The sequence below is a fragment of the Podarcis muralis genome, chromosome 10 (assembly GCF_964188315.1).
Source record: "Podarcis muralis chromosome 10, rPodMur119.hap1.1, whole genome shotgun sequence".
Lineage (NCBI taxonomy): Eukaryota > Metazoa > Chordata > Lepidosauria > Squamata > Lacertidae > Podarcis > Podarcis muralis.
Genome location: NC_135664.1, coordinates 54,157,658 through 54,178,428, shown reverse-complemented (window position 1 = coordinate 54,178,428; position 20,771 = coordinate 54,157,658). Strand labels below are relative to the sequence as shown.

At 44.4% G+C, this 20,771-nt stretch overlaps 1 protein-coding gene across 5 annotated transcripts in view; it reads right to left on the bottom strand.

Moving 5' to 3' along the window:
- Positions 1-266: 266 nt before the first annotated feature.
- The window catches only part of KIAA1549 (KIAA1549 ortholog), a 111,498-nt gene continuing 90,993 nt past the window's right edge, over positions 267-20,771 (bottom strand). For 4 of the 5 annotated variants that reach the window (XM_028747609.2, XM_028747610.2, XM_028747611.2 and 1 more), the window contains 8 exons: positions 18,768-18,973; positions 16,558-16,781; positions 14,729-14,873; positions 13,804-14,109; positions 12,401-12,453; positions 9,553-9,698; positions 8,024-8,178; positions 267-3,569 (listed from right to left, as the gene is read on the bottom strand). In XM_028747609.2, coding sequence (XP_028603442.2) covers positions 3,315-3,569; positions 8,024-8,178; positions 9,553-9,698; positions 12,401-12,453; positions 13,804-14,109; positions 14,729-14,873; positions 16,558-16,781; positions 18,768-18,973 — 1,490 coding nt within the window. In that variant the 3' untranslated portion in view covers positions 267-3,314. The remainder of the gene's footprint in view (positions 3,570-8,023; positions 8,179-9,552; positions 9,699-12,400; positions 12,454-13,803; positions 14,110-14,728; positions 14,874-16,557; positions 16,782-18,767; positions 18,974-20,771) is intronic. The other variant, XM_028747613.2, reaches the window with a different exon arrangement.

The following is a 20,771-nucleotide window of genomic DNA, read 5'->3' as shown; positions in this document are numbered from 1 at the left end:
CCAGATCTACCTGCAAAAGATATGTGAATCAGCTCGTTCTGTCCGATTGAACCAAGATGCACTGGCACTCTTGCTCGAAACACATCAATGGAGGGTGTGTGTGTCAAGGTATACAATGTGGAGTGCGTTTCCAAAGATCAAAAAAGCAAGGTTAAACACACTGGTGAATCAAGCAAGGGGATAGACCATCAGTTCATTCATTAATACCTTAAGACAGTAAATGCATTGAAGCCACACCTCCGCACAAATAACTGCTTTCGACTGTCTTTGTGCCACTGCTTTAGCTTTAATTTAGTCTAAGTTAAAAAACAAAAACGGGAAAAAATACACTCCAACAAATAAAATAATTTAGTTAGAATTTCCACTCGTTATTATTACGCAGGTTACAATTAAGCAATGGCTGTAGGACAGTAAATTACACCTCACAACTAGCAATAAAATTAAAATTCTGTAAAAACTAGTGCCTGGATGGCATGTACCGTCGTTATCAGTAGGAACACGTACAAATGCAGAGGTTGCATCTAATGGTGAAATCTAAGCTTTCGTTATTCTAAAATGGTCCTTTTTTTAATCACAAGGTTAACACTTTATTTGTAGGCTTTATCAAGAACCCAAATGCAGAGGGTGGTTTATGACAAACTAGTGCTGGTGTTGTGATATCATCCTGGTTGGCCTCTCCTGCTCGTCTCATTTCAAACTACAGACTTGCCGCTTTTAAGTCTCATAAGAAACGCGACACTTCTGCATTCGTGACCTTTTGGCAAATTAACACAAAAGCTTAATCTACCACCCCCTCCTCCCCAGCTGAAACACAAAGGGAGTTTTCACAAGTGATGTTAAGACTGCCTTTCAAGGCCAATTTGAATGTTACCATCAATGGGGGCTGGTGCCCATTTTGGTGGGTAGGGTGGGAGGCTGGGAGGCCACCAGTAGGTGGAGCCAGAGCCAACGACAGGCGGAGCAAAACTAATTCCAGCTTTGTTCCCATCCTCCTCCCTGCTGAGTTCCGCAAGAGCAACACTGACACTTAGGATGAAGATAACAGGCAGTGCCACCTTCTGGGCTGGTTGCAAGTAAGAAGGCAAGCAGGGGCTGGCTGAGAGCAGACTGAGGTTGGCGGGGCAGTGCCCCATTTGCCCTAACAGATCAGCCTCCACTAACATTGCATTTCAAGTGAATGCCTAACATGTCTAAAGAATACACTTTAAAAACACAGTGTGTGGGAAATGACTTTTTTATGGGAAGAAATGAATGAAGTGAAAGAAGCACGTCTGGTACCATGTATACCTTACATTTCACTAACCTGAGAACCAAGATCAGCTTTAGCTCCCCATCAATTGTATACAAGGTGGCACACTTGGGCTGGCTCTTGTGTAAACTGTGGAAAACCCCTCTGCCTCTTTCCTGCCATGTGAATGCTGTCCACTGGCTTACCATGTCCTAGAAGATGCTCATTTTAAAATTGAGGCACCAATGAGGAAGTGGACTGACATTCCCATCCAGTGTTTCATAGCTAGTTGGGTCAGCCGTGGACAAATATCATATTGAACAGACTTGTCTCCACCCTTTCTGAAGATGAAGCAATTAACTAGGCTCACCCCTTGGGAGTATGTTTGCTTCTCCTTTTTTTAATGGTAATGATCAGTACTATTTTTCTAGAAAAAGAGGTGCTGGAATTCACTATGAACACCTCCCTTGTCCTCTTAGAATGGCAATGGTGCCCACCTGAGAGGTGCCGAAACTGAGCTCCAATGAGTTCTGGCTGCAAGTATGCCCTGGTAATAATGATGAGAATTAGGAGTGGAGAAATGCTTCAATATGAAAGGCTCTTGGTTTTCTGCAGCAGAGGATGGGGCCAAAGGGAAGGTGACCTACTTGAAATAGCATGGAGGCACATTAAATGTACACATTCTATGTTCTCCCCTCGTTGGCATACACCTTTCAGGTTAGAAGAAGAAGAAGAAGAGGAGGAGGAGTTTGGATTTGATATCCCACTTTATCACTACCCTAAGGAGTCTCAAAGCGGCTAACAATCTCCTTCCCTTCCTCCCCCACAACAAACACTTTGTGAGGTGAGTGAGGCTGAGAGACTTCAAGAAGTGTGACTAAGGTCACCCAGCAGCTGCATGTGGAGGAGCGGGGAAGCGAACCCTGTTCACCAGATTACGAGTCCACTGCTCTTAACCACTACACCACACTGGCTCCCACTGTAAGGTGGGGAGGGGGCAGAAAAATGGAGGGGTAATGGGCTAGCTAGGGGCTCTCTGATGCTCTTTTCATCAAAAAACTGGAGCCAGTTGTGTTTATTTAAAGCATTTGTACATCACCTTTCCCCCACTGCCTGAGGTGTAATTTCGGTGTCATTAATGCAGGTGTTGAGATGTCCTCACCATGTAGAATAGTGTCTTCATGTCACTTGTGAAACTGCCTTAAACATTTCCATCCCCTCCTATCTCCACCTATCAATTATGAATACCAAGTAAGTCTTTACTTTCTTTCTTTTTTAAAAAAAGGAGAATTGTTTTTTTTTCTCTGAGCCTGAATGAATACAAATGATCATATCCTTGGTTTTTTTGTTAGTTAGTTAGTTAGGGTTTTGTTTTTGTTTTAAAAAAGGCCATCTTTTCAACTTTGCAAACATCAGGATGAAGGGACATTTTGAAGCTTCAGCACCAGAAGAACAACAAGGGAGAGTGCAGAGAACGGCTCCATTTGGAAGCACAGAGCAATATTTAACAACAACTATTATTGTTCCGGTTTGTTAACAGGTGGCTCCAAGTCTTTTATTTGTGGAGTCTTAACAATGGTTTCTTTAAAGTTAATTGCTTGCACAGGATCAACACAGCTTCTTGTGTATTCGAAGTGACACTTATCAGCAGCGCACACGTCCCACCTTCTTGGGGGTGTTTGAAACCATCAGACTCTTGCAGTCTCTCATGAGAAAACAGCTATAACTCCATCTTGCAAACTTCACTTTCCTTCTTCAAACATGGAGTCTCGTGCTTTGCTCTGTTAGGGGATGGCTTTGCCATCTCTTGCAGCGCTTGGCTTCTCGACCAGGACTGTCATCGAAACAGTCCCAACCAAAGATCCCAATCAAAGACACATCTTCCCAGGTTTCCCTCACCCTCAAGAACGAATTTCTCTCTTACGCTGCTGCCAATTCTGCAGAGTTCTTTCTCACCGTGCCCCATTTCACTTGTATTGTACACACTCATTCCTCTGACAGAAGAACAGGGCTCCTGCTGATTTCCTGTGAGTCTAGCTTCCACGGGAAGCAGATACACTTGGCAGATTTGCAGCGACATGGCAAATCAGCTGTGGAAGTTCTGCACAACGGTCTGTTTCTGAGAGAGGCGGAGGAGCTCCTCTCGGATTGCTTTGATGAGAGAGGCCGACGAGTGACTCGGCTGCAGGTCCTCAGTGGAGCTGGTGTTGTAGCAGAGCCCCGGGCCCTGGTGGTTGCTGTGTGGAAGCTGCACAGGAGGAGCTGAGGGCTGTCGGGCCGAAGTCCTCGGCATCTGGAATACTGGTGAGGAGGAATATTCTTGATGTCCAGGCGTATGTGTCTGGGGAAAGGCACAAAGCATTACTGGGTTTTCTGTTTGGGAAGCGTAGGTGAAAAGATGAGGAGGCAGAAGACCAAACAAACAAAAACCAAGGCAGAGAAGAAAGCAAGTGAGTTTCTCTTGGATCTGAAACGCAAAACTGGAAAAGTTTGAACGCATGCAATTATTTGGGAGAAATGTTGGTGCTCCTGGAGTCTCAGGGCTGCTCTACAAGCAACTGTTAAAACACAGCTTCCAGAGAGGAGCCGTAATAGCCTGTCACAGTAAAAAAAGAGAGAAAAACCAGAGTCTTGTGGCACTTTTAAGACTAAAACATGATAGGAAGGATGGTGTAAGTTTTCATGGACTAGAGTCTGCTTCATCAGATGCATATACAAAGCCAGCAGGTATGTATAATGACAGCAAGCAAATTGAGAGAACAAAATTAAAATGAACTGCTGTAGCTCTATGATAAATGCGATTATCACCATCACCACTACCATTATTGCCTGCTCTTTAACAGGAGGTCCTGATGTCAAAGCCCAGGATGTGTGTGTGTGTGTGTGTATGTATAGATAGATAAGATACCAAACACTTCTTGAAAAAAGGCCTTCTTCAGTAGTCACTTATGTATGGGTGTGTGCATAAGTGTGCCAACCTGGCATATGCACAAATAATAAGCGCAAAAATATTTCCAACAACCAATCTAAATTATTTAAAATAAATCAGATGTAACAACACCCAGCTGGACTGACTATCATAATACATTTAAGGCCAAATACTTGCCTCGTAGATATCAAGACTGACTCTGAAGCAAAGCTCAGTCAGTACAGCATGAGACTCTTAACCTCAAGGTCGTGGGTTCAAGCCCCACTGGGCTAGGCAAAAGATTCAGGCAATGCCGGGGACTGGACTATTGACCCTCATGGTCCTTTTCCAATTCTGCAATTCTATACCCTCCAGGTTGAAACATGTATCTGCTGTGGCCCGACTGACAAGACAGCAAGGAGTGTTGTGTTTCCCACAGTCAGTACTGATTCATGATGTACGTGCGTGGATGCAGAGGGGAGGCATTAAGAAGTGATCGTTGTACTTACGCTACATGTATGTAGGCTTATTTTACATACCGTCTACATTTTTTGTGCTTTACTTCTCTCTGACCTCACTGCTCACTCCCCCCACCCCGCTACAACTGTGTGTTTGTGTGATTTTATACACACAGCCCAAATTAGGATTAAAAAATTCATAAATCTGACGAAGTGGATTCCAGTCCACAATTGCTTATCCCATAATAACACTAACCTCCAAGGTGTGCCAAAAGGCACTGGGGTTTGGTGCGGGGCTTGTTTTCAGTGACCTGGAGATTAATGGCCGTGCAGTGGGTCAGAAAGCACCATCTATTTGTATCAGGAATTTAATACCTAGACTGTTTTCACATCTGCTTTGAGACCACAAAAAGGCGACTACGTCAAGGTGCATGCCTGTTATGTATTTTTGCAGCAGGGCTGACAGCATCAATTTATAACACGCCATCTGGCTTGTCTAAAAAGAGCCACAGACCCAAACTGGGGAAGAGGGGAATTAATTTGCTCTGAAAAGCATGAAGGTGAGTAAGATGAAGGGAAGTCATAACAAAAGGACGGTCGTTGGGTTGTAATAAGTAGCCTTACCAAAATACATTTGAATGGGCGATGCATGCACTGATCATCAAAATTAAACAATGTTTGCACACCAACCGCGTCCGCTTCAGCATCAGAATACCCCCCTGTGCTCTTGAAAGGAGAGCACACACAAACCAGAACTGTAAGAAGTTGCAAAAACTTGGGCAGTACAGGTAAAATAGGCCGAAGGAAGAAAGAACCAACCAACAAAGGGCTGCAAAGCAACACTAAGCCAACAATATTAGCAATGGCAGGGCATGCAAAAGCAGCAGAAATTCAGCTAATTGCCGTGGCAAACAAGTACAGAGGAGTTTAACCCATTTAGAACCAGCAGGTGGTAGAGAAAGAAAGAGAGCGAGAGAGAGAGATACTCAATTGTGTGTTTCTGAGGACAGTACAAATATATGGATGATTTGGACCTTGGTATCAGAGACTGTGGGGCTCAAACCAGGCTGCCTATAGTGCTGCCCCCGCAGATGTCACACAGGAAACCAGAATCCTCCTGGGCCACAAAGTCAGGTGATGTCACAAGGCCAATCCAGTGCCCCCACCTGATCTAAAGCTTTCCGATAAATTGATTTCCCTGAACTGGAGGGAAGCCACCAGGTTATCTTCTTGCACTTCACCAGTCTTGGGCCTGCCCATCGCCTACCTCCTGCCTTCATCTGCCCAGAGCACTTGCCCACCTTTCGGCCCCAGCTGGGCAGCTATGGTTTACATGGTGATAAGGAAACTATATAGGGCACAGGAGAATGCGTGTTCCCCAAGGCCTGCTGCATGTTTCCTTGTAGAATGGCCCCGGTGCACCTAAAGCCACCATCGTGTCTGCTGAAATAACAGGTCTCTCACAAGCGTCTTCTCCCAAAATAGGAGTCGTGTCACCTGCAGGGTTAATACAATACATACTAAAGGGAGAGACGGTGGGACAGATGGCCAAATTTGTATGGGGTGTTCCAAATCTCTTCCCTTCCCCCTTCCTTGCATGAAGGCAACCGTGTAATGTTGCACGAAATGGCAAGATTGTAGGGTCACGGAGCAGAGAAACCTGCCTTATACCAAGTCAGATCATCTGGTCTATCTAGCTCAATAGTGCCTACACTGACTGACAGCAGTTGCCCTGGGTTTTAGGTGGAAGCCTCTCCCAGCCCTACCTGGCGATGCCAGGGATTGAACCTGGGACCTTCTGCATGCAAAGCAGGTGCTCTGGCACTGAGCTATGGCCCTTCCACAAAGACCCCAGTTCCACTAGGGTTATTGTGGTACACCACTTACTAGAAGTTTGCCTCCATGACCCAATAATAGGGACCAATTGCCCATCCCTAGCCAACGTCATGTCTGATCAGCAGCAGTGTTGAGAGTTCCAACTTTTCCTTTGGGAAGCCAGGAATGCATTGTGATTTATTCTTTTTCTGAGTCTCTTTAGAAGTTATTTCTCCATTTTGGGGCTCAGATAGGGTGGGTGGAATGGGGACACCATTATTGCTTGCAATAATGCACTTCAGGCAGTACTGCGTCTTCCTTCAACGAAGGAAGGAGCTGAAGAGACAAGACAACAGAGAGTTGGGAGAACCCACTAGTGAGCTACGGCTGATTACAAAAAGGAACAAACAGTGTTTTGGGGATCTTCTCCAAAAGGTGAAGGTAGCATGACAAAGACAGCACTGACCGTGTTGTGCAGATTAATCCCACTATTACTCAAGTAGGTTCACGTGGGCTTTGATCATACTTCAAAACCTTTTTAAAAAAACCAAAAAACAAACCACCCCATGTGACCCACTTTTTTTTAGGTTTGTTAATTTCAATGGGTCTGCTCTTGAGAAAAAATGAACCCCATGTTCTAGAAGTAGTGTCTTGCCCAACTGGTTTCTAAAACTAAAACATCCCTGTGCAAACACATGGCATTTTGTTTTGCTGTGCTCAGGGCAACTTCAAAAAAACCAAAAAACAAACCACCCCATGTGACCCACTTTTTTTTAGGTTTGTTAATTTCAATGGGTCTGCTCTTGAGAAAAAATGAACCCCATGTTCTAGAAGTAGTGTCTTGCCCAACTGGTTTCTAAAACTAAAACATCCCTGTGCAAACACATGGCATTTTGTTTTGCTGTGCTCAGGGCAACTTCAACTCCGTACTCCGTAGCCGATGTTAGGAACTGACAAGGCTCCACTAACATCAGCGAGACGATCTGTGTCTTTGTTGTTGTTGTTAGTGCTCTCTACCTACAGTGGTCTCATGAGGCGATTTCAGGGGAGCAGAGCCCACCGAGAGCATGGATCAGGGGTGGGGGACCTGCGGCCATCCAGATGGTACATAAGAACGTAAGCAGAGCCTGCTGGGTCAGGCCTTTCTCACAGTGGCCAAGCCAATGCCTACGGGAGGCCTGCAAGCTGGGCACGGGCTCCACAGCGCTCTCTCCCCACCTGCGATTCCCAGCATTCAAATCTCACTCGAACGCAACTGGTTTGTTAAACATCCCTGGTGTGTGGACTGCAACTCCCATCATCCCTCACCACTGGCCATGCTGACTGGGGCTGATGGGAGCTGGAGTCCGGGCAACATCTGGAGGGCCACAGGCTCTCCATCCTCTGGGCACAGAGGAGAGAAGCCAAGGGTGATAATGAAGAGGACAGAGAAGCAGAGTTTGGGGGCTGGAATGCGAAAGTGACAAAAGCAGCAGGCTGAGGTCAGAGGAGCAGGTAGAGATGTCTTGAGAGGAAGTTCCCCAAGCAGCACAGGATGGGAAAAGGGGAGGGGGGAGAAACAGCTGAACAGAACACTGCTTCGGAAACTATTCAAACATGAAGCACAGTACTCACTGCTTCTCTCCTAGCATATTCATCCTCTCCACGATACGGGGGCCACCCGGGTTCCCCCAGCTGGCCATGCCCTGCTCTGCCTGAGGGGATCTCCACTTGTTGACCTCCGATCCTGCTAGCAATTCCCACCTGAGTGAGGTGCTGTATCTGAGAACCTTAAAAGCAAATATTTGTTTGTTTTCTGTTTGGTCTTTCCATGCAGCAACAAGAAGGGTGAAGGGCAAATGAAAACTGGCAGCAGCAGGGGATCAAAACAAGTATATGGGGGGGGGGGGAGTGGCGTGTGAGGAAAAGGAAAGTCTGACTTCATTTAATCAAACTAAAGCTTTTTTTTTCGTTGTTTTTTTAAAAAAAAAGCTCCCAAAAGGGCAGCAAAAGGACCCATTTGCATGCACGTCCTTTTTTTTCTTTTGCAAATGGGAAGGTGTTTCTGTGTGGTATAACATTAGGGTTCTATTAGGCATGGTGGAGGTAGACAGGTAAGGAACAGACCAGGTAATACTTCTGGCCCACTGAACCTATAAATATTGCAAGTATTATTAATGTGTAATTGAAAAGAATGTGTGTGTGTTTTAAGGTTTGCATGCTAGTGATTTGCCCTTAGTGGAAGAGCAGAAATATTTGCTTACTGCAAGACACTCAGCTCTACAGATGTAACACCGGTTTGCCTATAACTCCTGGCTAGTTGTGAAGTTGAGACCAGTATCCTGGAGATGTCCTCAGGCCTGCTTCGAATACTGGAATCAGTTATGAAATGTGTACATTTCCTCTTTAAATGAAACAACCTCCCTTTAGAACACATAGAAACTGTTGTGTTTACAAGTTCCACATAACGTTCATTGCACATTTGCAAGGAGCCGATCTTTGAGCAATGGTGCTTTGGAAGTCCCTGCCTACTGAATTTAGGCAGGTGTCCTCACTATATCATTTTAGATGCCCTCTGAAAGCTACCCAGACGTATAACTTAGTATTTAGAACATAGGATAAGCCTGTTGGATCAGGACATTAGCCCATCTAGCTGAGCATCCTGTTCTCACAGCGGCCAACCAGACACCTGTGGGAAGCCTACAAGATGGACATGAGCCCAAGAGCACTCTGCCCACCTGTGATTCCCAGCAGCTAGTATTCAGAGGCATAATGTCTCTGGCTGTGGAAGTAGAACACACATATATATGTGCACTGTAACTGCAGTCAGCTAAGAATGCATTATGTTAGGTACCCTACCATTCCTTTTATTAGGAGACCAATGAGCACCTTCTATAAGTAGCTTCAGCCATCCTGTTCCTTCCCAGGTCCATGCATGCAGGATACACATGCTCAGAGTTCAAGGGGACTTCATGGGACTAGATGACTCTTGGGTCACTTCCAACTCTACAATTCTCTTGGTTCTATTATTCTAGCAAGCTCCTTGTTTGCATTCTAGATGCAGCCACATCTGCTCACAATAAATGCTTGAGTTGTGGAATGGGGCCAGCTGGTTATGAGAGAGTCACTGCAAGTACGCAATAGCTTAAGGAACATTCAAGTACCTGCGGTGCTTCCAACTGGTCGCGGCCGGGCCACGGATGGCATTTCCTCCGGGTAGATACCCCTTGTGGAATACTGAACATCAGAAGGCTGCTGGTCTGGGTGCATTAATTCGACAGGGGGAAGGAAACCTGGGCCCAGGTTTTGCCTGTTGGTAGATCAAGAACAAAAGAACAATGCCAGAATGACTGACCTCTGGAGACAGCGGCATCCCATATTCCAACCATGCAACGTACCACTGCTTGCTTTACTGTGTGCAGCTCCTTGTCCACTAAGGACTCTGTAAAACACTGTGTGTGCAGCTTCTATAGCTCTGCCCCATGTAAACACAGCGCTATGGCTGCTTCACACGCATTACATCCTCTGCTTTAGCCTGAAAGATCTAGCCAGAAGTCCTTTAGGCATAGAAAAGAATGAAAACAGCACACGAAGCTGACAGATACTGTTCCTGGCAACCCTGAGATCACTGTTTTTAATAATTTTTAAATAAAAAATATAGAACTGCTTTTAGCTGTTGGATTTTAAATGTTTTATGATTGCTGTGTCTAAGCTCCTTCGGGGGGAAGGGTGGGATATAAATTTTAAAAAATAAAACAATAATATATAGAGCAAACCTCCATTGTAGTGCCCCTTCTCGACTGAAAACATCCCATAGTCTTTTAAGGACAGAGGAAAGGCAAGAAGTTTGTTGTAGAGCTGCCACAGTTGAGGCCAAAGCCTGCACAGGCTGGGAGTGGTCTCTAATAATTATCCACAAACTTTAAATATATGCTATGGTACGTATTTGTACATTTTGCCTAGCTGCTGAGGAAACCTGCAACCCAATATATTATTGAATAAAACAATGGAGATTATGTGGGAGGCAGGGCTTTCCGTTCACTGCTAGATCGAGTAGGTTCTCAATTTTCAAATCAAACTCCAGATTTAAACATGCTTGCAAAACACAGTCCCTAATTCAAGTGTTTTTAACATTCCCAGTTAGGGACACCACTGCTGTACTAAATGTGTAAACTATTACATAAGATTTACAGCTATTGCCTGACAACTGGCTAATTCAACTATTAAAGTCCCTCAAAATCAAATTTTAAGATCGAAAAATGACAGCATTTGGTATTTAGGCAAATGTGATCAATTTTTTCGCAAACTGGGTATTTTAGCTCTTATTCGTCTGTTGTGCTTCTGACAAAGCAAAATTCCATTCATTCAATCCACTGATTTTTCTATTTCATTTTTCATTAATGATGATGGTGATTCCTTCCCTCCTAACATTATTGCTTGTTTTGATTTTGCCTCTTTGAAATTTGACTATGCCAAGTTCTTGGAGAAACACGACAATTAAGAGCTATGCAATAAGCATGTATTTACCATCTTTCAAATTTCAGAACTTTGATTTCTGCTTGAACAATCAGAAAGTTTAAATGCAGAATATCAACCCTCCCCCCCACCCTGGTACCCCGCTCCCAATTTTGCACTGCATTTCAGTTAAGTGCTGTCTAGGTGCTGGAGCTTTTCTGTCTTACCGTACTGGAAAGGAGTTACATGAGCAATACATGCAGAACCCAGCTTGGTTCCAGCCCACTGATAATCTTAATTACATTACTGCAGAGAAAAAGACCAATTTGTTTTTCCAGTCACTGTTCCAAGAACTGGTTTTCTGAACCACTTGACTGTGACATTGATTAACAGTTTGGTATAACAGCAACTTTTCTTCCTCCACCCCTAAAGTTCACCAACTCCATTAAATTCAATGGGGCTTCCACACAAAAAATGAATGGGGTTCAGATAACCAGACAGCATTCATTAGGTAATGACTGAAAGGGCTTGCTCACTTTCTCTTTTCAGTAATGAAGAATAAATCACCATCCAAATTGCCTAATCCAGAAATAGCTGCCTACTCTGAAAGAAGAAAATTCGAGGGCAGTTAAGTGTTTTATCGCAATTGCGGCTGGTGCAGTTTAGGACAAAAGGATGCTACATCGCCTTGTTATGAGCACAGCAGAAAATCTGATTTTACTCCTGCTTGCTGTCTCACTGTCATGTGTGAAAAAGAAAGCAGTTTGTGAACGTTTGACACAAACACAAAAGCAAACAATGCAGTAGCTCACATGATGGTCAGGATGCAATTAGTCCAGGGGTCAGCAAACTTACGGTGCCTTGGGCCAGTGTCTCCAGCGCCAATTGCGCAGCAGGCTGGAGGGCAGGGGAGCGCGTGCCCATACGCATGCGCACACGCTATTTCCGGTGCACTTCCGGGTCAGAGGAGCACCGGAAATAGCTTGTGTGCATGTGAACGGGCCTCCTCCGCCTGGGATGTGCACCGGAAATAATGCTTGCGCATGCGCAAATAACATTTGCGCATGCGCGCAAGCTATTTCTGGTGCTCCTCTGGCCTAGAAGTGGGCAGCCGCACAGCGCAGCGTGGCGCTGGTAAGAGCTGGCGGCAGCAGCGGGGGTCACTGCGGGCTGGATAAATGAGTCCCTCAGGCCTTATCTGGCACATGGCCTTAGTTTGGGGACCCCTGAATTAGTCATTACATAATGCATGGACCTAAGCTGCCACACGGGGCGCTCCCTTATTTCTGCCACAGATCCCTGGCCACCGTTGGGAAGGGCACAGCCCAACGACATCACACGAGATGCTGTGTAAAACCAGACAGGGACTGAACCATGCCAGCACCTGTGTCCCCCATCATAATGTCTAGTTAGTACCTCAAAATCTGGCACAAGATCAGGAAGAAAGAAGCATCTGAAGTAACCATCTCCCACAGTTGCTGACGATTTCTGGTCTACTTGGAATAAAAACATCAACTAGAAGAAACACATGAATCAAACAAACTGTCAGGGAACTACCTTTGTAGCAGGCCTGGAGCAGTTGGAGGAGTCATCCCAAATTCCATGTATCTCTGGAAAAAGACCATGCATCAGAAAGGAAAAAAAAACATTTTAAAGAGGGATTTAAAATTAAAACGATCCATGGCTCTAGTTTCTGAACATTTCTGAACAAATGGAGATTAAAAACCACTTATTGATACATCACAATGGCTGCATTCAGACATAACACTAAAACATGGCTTAGTGATATGTCAGTGTGCCTAACCCCCTCCCAGGATCTGCCAAGAGATTGGGCAAAAGCATTTGCTTTCCTTTAACCCAGGCATAGGCAAACTCCAGCCCTCCAGATGTTTAGGACTACAATTCCCATCATCATTAGCTAACAGGACCAGTGGTCAGGGATGATGGGAGTTGTAGTCCCAAACATCTGGAGGGCCGGAGTTTGCCTATGCCTGCTTTAACCCCTACTTCCTCTGTCATCCAAACAGGGGAGTGCAGTTTAACATTAACTAGGGTTAGTTTTAAATCAAGGCAACTTCAAACCTTAGGTAACGAAGCTGGCTTGTTGAAACCAACCAGTTACTGTTAGCTAAAACCCCTGTTTGAATGGCGTGGGAACTCACAGTTAAGTAAAACGGATAAGGAGAATTTCTAAACACCCTCTCTCAGCAGTACTGGAGGGGATTAATCAGCCCATAAGCAAGTAATCTTGTTTTTAGAAAGTTGCGTTCTGAAAGTTACTATCACTCATAGTAATATATCTGAATTTTCTGGATTTATAAGCCGTTACATTATTTACAGGGCTGTAGGTCTCTTCAGCCATACAGCAAATCAGCATCATTCAGCAAAGCGGGGCAAGGTGGGGGGTGCTGTTTACATGGCTTCCCAATGATAGGATCACTGCCGCTCACTGAGACGGAGGTGGGTGAGGCAGCAGGGAAGTCAGTATGGTGCAGGCGCGATAGCAGAGCCAATCTGACTCTCCCACTGCTGTGCCTGCACTGCACCTCACTGCATCAGCCCTGCTTGCAAATTTTCTGCTTACTGAGCGTGGCTACACTTGCTTGCCAGCCTCACCTTTGTCACCACAACAACAGAATTAGTTTTATTTCATAAAAATTTATATGCCACTTGTAAAAAAAGCTCAAAGTTAGCTGTGGTAAGGTCTGCAAACAGTGGATTCCCCCTGGTTGTAGCATCCTTATGCAGAATGCATGCCAGGAGTAAACAAGAAAAATACCAAGATTCGAGAGTGCTGGAAATCCATGCATACACAGTAGAATTAAACCTAAACCACCCCGAATATTGGGGAGAGAATGGACTGAAGAGATAAAAACCATGAAAGCACAATGGCCAAAGTAAGGATAGGCTCTAAAACTGCACAGTCGAGTCTTGAAATGACCACCAACTGGGCTGCTTACTGTGTGTGTTTGACCATACGGTGACCCCCACTGGCTGCTGGGAGTGTCCCTCGCTGCTCGAACAGGAGTGTTTGTGGGCTGCCCCGCCGACCCTCCGGAGTGCGTGATGGCAGCAGAATTGGATGCTTGGCTACTCGGGGCCACCAGGGCGAAGGCATCATCCAGGAGAGAATGCATTGTCTGCCGGGCCTCTTCAATGGATGGCTGAGGAGGGATGTATTGGGCAGGGTGTGGGGGAAGGCCTGAGTACTTCCCCAAATCAGTTGAAGAAGGCGTCTGGGGTTCGGCAGGAAGGTCAGGATCAGACTGCAAAGGTAACGGGAAGATGGCAGCATAAGGAGGAAAGCACGGCCTGAACAGCTGTTATATTGTCAAAGTTCCCAGCGTTTCAAGAACAGTTTTACGTGTTGCAATGATGCCGTCTGTGTGTGGCATTTTGCACATCTACCTGCAGACATTACAAGGTATGCATGCAAATCATTAATAGCGTATCTCTTTGGTGGTGAGTTGTGCATAATCCAGGAGCACTGATGCCAACAAGAAACTGAAAACCTCTTGCTCAACTTTGGGTTTGCAGAGTGAATTGGTCCACAATGAATGAAGACTTCTTGAGTAGCCAGTTACACCTGCCCTACTACTACTACTACTACTACTACTTCTTTTATTATTTATACCCCGCCCAACTGGCTGGGTTGCCCTGGCCACTCTGGGCAGGTATACTAGATAATGGATTTGAGCAAGGGCTATGCACAAGACGTTTGTTGTGAAAGCTCATGGTTTCACAAGGCTGTAATTCACAGTGGGTTCTTGCATTATTCAGACTCAAGCCAGCAAGGCTAGTGCTTCCTGAAAGCCTTTCCCACAACCCGCAACTCATCATACAAGTAGAAAGAAAATGTTGCCTTCCAAAAGGTTTTAAACATACAATATATGCAGAGTTGTTGACTCCTGGAGGTCTCTTGTAAGTCCCATCGCTGTCAGTTGTAATTAGCCGGTCCTTGTCTGCATCCATTGGACTTCCATTAATCTGATGCCTCCGACGCTGCTTCGGAGAACGTTTGGCTCGAGAACTAGGTAAAAATAAAAAGAAGGAGAAAGCAAAACATCTTAGGGCTTCCTAGGAGCATCCCAGTTGGGGGAGGGGCAGTTCTGAGCCTTTTTTCAAGATAGCATCTTTCATAAATTTAAGAGTTTTTGTAGAATCTGAGTCAAATAAAAGCTTTTTGATTTGCTGAGTCTTTATAGCCTTTTCAGTTTCCATTTGTCTCTGGAAGCTCTATGCGGGGACTTTTAATCCATTGTTGCTGTTTATTGCTTTTATTTGTTGTGTTGTATTGCATTTATTGGTGGAATTGGCTCTGAGAGTTTTGGCCAAATCTAAATAAATAGATAAATATCACTGACAAATAGCAAGCAAACAGATAAAAGAGCCACATCACATGGCGCTGTCACCGGTCAAACTATAAAGCTGAATTAATGGTGTAAGTTTATCTTAGTCAGCTAATCAGTAATCTGGACACAAAGGCATCATTTGCACATAACAGAAAAATATGATTTAGTACTACATGGACCAATCAAAGCCTTGGGCTTGTGTGTCCCCACCAGGGATCCCGCTTTAAACCAAACTGGTTATTTTAATGTTAAGTCAACTTAAAACAATGGCTTTTGCAGTTGGGATATTACGTTAACCAGTATGTTTTCTTTTTAATAAATATTTTTTTATTAAATATTTCTTAGTTTACAAAAATACGTGCATTGTCTTTTTTTCATGTTGTGCTTTCTACAGATCAGTTTCATTTGTTGTGAGACATTAGTGTTGCATGCAGTAATAGGCTGGGAAGAAAAGAGGAGGAGGGGGTGGGGAGGGGGTGTGTGGCAATGCTTCAATTCTCCTACTTAGTCTTTAAGCTCCTGTTTGTTTGTAGCGTGCTGAGGGGGCGTTAACCAGTATGCTTTAAAGAGAATTCCTAAGTTGTACATAACGTCAAGCTGAAATTCTGAAACTAAACTCAGATGTCCTTCTCCTGCCGATTCAGGAAGCGAGGGGAATGTGGAGTGTGCAAACCTTACATTATGAAGGTTTGCTCATGTAGCACATTGGTGGGGAACTACTAGCCCACGGGCCATTTTCAGCCAGCCACACCTGCCTGTCACTTACCTGCCACTTACATGACATTAGGTGTGGGACAGGTAAGGCCACAGTTGCAAAGGAACTTTCAGGGGCTTAGAGGTTGCTTCCTATTGTTCCTTTGCAATCACGTCTTGCTGTGAGACTATCCTGGCTATGAGTCCTGGAAGACCTGCTCCCAGGTCTTTTCCCACCTGGCCTGGGAGAGCAGAGCCCTGACTGACTCCAGCTACAAAAGCTGAGGCAGCTGAAGAGGCCAGAGACCACCTTGGCTGTCTCTTAGCGCAGACCCAGGTCCTTGAGCCTGAACTTCCACAGCAGCCGCCCACCATGAACTGCCACTGGCAGGGCTGGAAGCCACAGTAGCAGCTATGTTCTATGCTTATGATAATACTTTTATCCTCTTGCTAATTGTGCTGTTTTAAATGAGCATTTTATATTGGACTTCCTTTAAGCGTTTATGATAAAAAGTACCGTATTTTTTGTTAAATGTGCATTCTGTGGTTGACTTCCTGTTCTGTCTAATCTCCATGCCTACCTTGTTATCTTTTAGGACAAGCATTTGCACACTTTCACATTTAGCAGAGAAAGAATTCCATCCCCGGCTGTCTCTGTGTTGCTGTTACCTCTTTCTGTGTTCTATGAAGACAGTAGGCATATTGCCTCCAGGGTCCAAGATCTTGTCTATCTGCATCTGCGCCTTGCGGTACATTCTCTGCTGCTCTTTGGTGTCGATGATAACCATATCATCCACGATCGGAAACTCATAGTGTCCTTTGCGCTTGGCTCGAAGTCTGATCTTGTTGCGATGATGCTCAATTTCAGATTTATGCCTCAGAGCTGTCTGTATCTTGAAAAAAGAAAGAGAGGGGCATAAACGTTTTGGAACGCACAACTTCTCTCTGCTTTGATGGAAAGTGACTGTGTAGAGTTTGGAAGCAAAAAGCTGAATGGACCTCCAGCTTACACCTCAATATCTCATTCTCCAGCTTGCAATTCATTCACACTCATTCCAGGTAGAAGAATTTTTACATACCGCATAATGATTAACACAGCATGGGTAATTAAGAGACAGAGGGGAGGAACACACAATGCTAATAAAAATGTTTGACAAGCTGCAAATTATACTTCCTGCAGGTTGCCATAAAAGCCCAGCAGCACGGAAATTAGAAGAGATCTAGACTGCAGTTATCGGTGAAGCTTGCACAGTGAAAAATGTGTGGGTGTGCATGCATGCATGTGTGAATGCATGCTTACGGATTAACATTAGACCAAACAATCTCATAGTTGGCACATTCCCACTAAATAGGGGTTTATTTGACAACATTCACGAATATTTGGTATGTTTGGTAGAAATATGAACCTTGTCTTCCACTATATTTAAAGCCATTCATTCTTTTTAACGATTTCTATTATTATTTTATTATCTTGTAATCTTATTCTCCCTGTTTTTAAATATATATGGGGTGAACCTACAGAATCAGTTGCTTGCTGCAATCAGCCCTTTGGAACTTTCTTCTCTGTTAGGGTGGTTTACTTTTAAGGAAAGGGCTGGTGTTGTGATGTTTTTAACGTAGTGATGTGTATGTGATTTTTTAAAATATGTACTGTATATATTTTCATTGTACTAAAGCCTAATTGTTTAAATAAAATATACTGCCTCTGACAGCGGAAATGGGGGGTGGGTGGGTGGGAATTAAGAGACACAACTCAAAATACTTCCTTTCTTAGTGCATAACAGTAAGAACTATCCAACTCGGAGGAAAACACCTCTACTCTGAACTAGACCTGAATTCTTAGGGTATAATTAAGTCTCCTGTGTCTGTTTTGGGACTGACCGACTTGTCACATGATCTTCACTGCAGAGATTCAGAATTATCTGCTCCAGTGGAAGCTGAATGGAAGGAATCAAAATCAACGCATACAGAGAGGCCAGGTTCATCCATTTCCCCTCTTCCACCATTTTTAATCTCCTCCTTTCATCAGTGTCTGGACAAAGGCTTGCTGAGGGTTTATTGCGAACGTTCCCTCTCTCTCTTTCTCCTGACTGAACACGGGCACACACAATAATAAATATCTCCTTTCCCTGCCCTTCCCTTTCAACCATCCCCTGCAGAACTGGGATTTACGCTAAGGAATTGTTGCATGGAAGAAACTGCTCTTAGAATGGAAGAAGCTTACTCCTCTCTGCTGTTCACACTCCTGTTTCCCTAAGAACCCACACACTTGCATGGCTTAGTTCAGCAAGGTAAGGCTGTGGTCACATTCAAGAGTAGGATTACTAAAACACAGGTGCCCAGGTTTGAAAGAGGAGGGCCTGTGAGCCCTGAGATTCCCCAGCTGAGCTCTAGACACTCCAGGTGACACTCAAAAGGTAGATCATGGCTTGCAGCAAACAATTCTGGGAACTGTGGTTCAGTGAACCTATTCAGTCATTCCCTTTCCTCAGGGAATTTTGGGAACTGTGGTTCTAAGTGGGTTGGGGAGGGGAGGAACTAGGGATCTTTATTAAATGACTTTTCTTATGTCACACCCACACCATACATTTAAAACGCTCTTGTGCCACTTTAACTGTCATGACTTCCTCAAAAGAAGCCTGGGGACTGTAATACATTAAGGCTGCTGGGAAGTGTAGCTCTGTGGGAGGTCTCACCATCCTTAAGAAACTACTGCTCCCTGGTTCTTTGGGGGAAGCCATGACTGTGAGAAGATGCATAAGAGTGCTTTACTTGTATGGTGTAAAAACAATATTTTCTGTATGTCCATGGTGTATCTATGCACTTAGTGCAAGGTGCTTTCACGGGCTGTAAGGCAGTTTACCGAACGGATTGATTACCTCCTTGTTAATCTTGTTGGTCTCTGCTACTCGGTCAGCAAGTGGCTGGTTCTGAACCGGAGGTGCTGCGATTGGCTGCATGGCAATCAACTGGATCTTGCTAGGAACCCTTCGGCTGACCTCCGAGGAGCGTGACATTCTGTCCACATGCTCAAAGATGGAGGCTGAAGAGTGCTGCTCTGTTCCATTGCTGATCTGCGGAGGGCCTGGATTTTTAAAAGTATGAATGAAAGGTAGTAAATATTGTTTCAAGCCCCAAAGAAAGGAAGGTTTTGCAAAAAAAAATCGGCATCAAGAGATTGGCCCACCATCTGAATTACACCTTTTGAACAAAAACAAATTACCACAGTAATAATAACATGAGTGTACAGGGTTGTGACACACACACACACACACACACACACACAGAAAGAGAGAGAGAGAGAGAGACAGACAGACAGACAGAAAGACAGAGAGAGAGAGATTGTAAGACAGGCAAGGCCTTTAGATAATTGTTCTGTTCTCTGTGCTCATTCTTTGATTAGATGTTGCTTGTAATATTTTGAATTGTTCAATGATTCTCTTGTTTTCCTGTACTGTACACCAATTTGGGGCCCTTGTTTAGGGCTCAACAGCAGTCTAGAAAGGCCCTTAAAAATAAAAAATAAATGACTTTGTTTTCCTCTGGGTGACTCACACTGTTACTTGAATATTTTGAAGCTAGTTCTGCAGTGCTTTCAACATCTCTCAGTCTCTCTGTCTCAATCTGTCTGCCTGTCTGTTTCTCTGTGTTTGTATCACCCTTGCAGCTACAGGTTTAAGTGTGGTGTGGGGTAGAGGAGAGCTGAGAGCAAGAAGCTCTTCTATTTTGTGGATGGAAAAGGGCCTACAATAAATACACCGAGAAAGACAAATAGAGGGCAGTTCAAACGCTGCACACAGTACAAGTTAATTAATTCCTAGAAGGTTTATCCACTACAGCCAGAATCGCTCCTTATGCCAAAAATAGTTTCACTTCACTTTCCAGGGTTTAAAAGGTTTTTCTTATAGAAGCCACATGATAGTTCTCAATGAACAGCCCATTTAATCTTTGGCAAATTGAGAAGATGATGAGATTCAAAAAGGCTGGAAAAGGCTAAACTGAGATGGACAATACAATGCTAAACGTATTACACGAATGAGTCTTGTGTTCTTTCCCGCTTTGATGTGGCTTATGGGCTAAATATGTGCATATAACAATGCCCCAGAGTTGTTGTTTTCATTTTAAGGAGCACAGCAAAGCCTTTTTTAGAAATAGGTAACCACACACACGAAATTCTGTAGAGGGTGAAAGAAGCATTTGGAAATACCAGGTGGGTATTTCTGGCTACCCCATTCTATTTTTCCCTTCTCAAATAGGACTTGTTTATGAACAGTGGGGCACTATTACACCCATTAACATGTTCAGTTTCTGTTAATTGGTTCTCGTGGGAAACTTGCAGATTCTAGCTTCGCACAATTAACTCAGGCTGGTGTCAATTTACTCTTGGCAGAAAGCCCAGGTCTGCTTGACCTAGAAACTACTCACTCTGATTGGTTAACGACCAGCACTCTGCTCTGTTATCAAGGGTTTGCTAGCTCAGTTTGAAGTGAGGTGTGTTAGGAGTAGAAGTGCTGTGTATGGTTTTGAGAGAGAGAAAGAGAGGGTTTATTTTGCTTTGTTTTGTATGCAGAAACTCTGCTGGTTTTATTTTCTCCTTTTAATAAATCCTGTAAATAGTTATTCTGAGTCTAGCTGACTTGTCATTACTGCCGCAACTAGCTTCCTCGCTGTGCAGGAAAACTCTGCTACGTTTGGGCTAAAGCCAATAGGGCTATGCCTGACACTTCAAAGTTCCATGAGGTTATGGGCATTGTGCTGCCAGCCTGAGTTGCAGTGGTGTCAGCATCAACGGCGTTGGTTCCAGTAGTTCCAGAAGTTGTTGTCTCTGGCTGGTTCCTGACCGTGGTGAGCTGGTGACGCAGCGGACACAAGGACAACAGCTG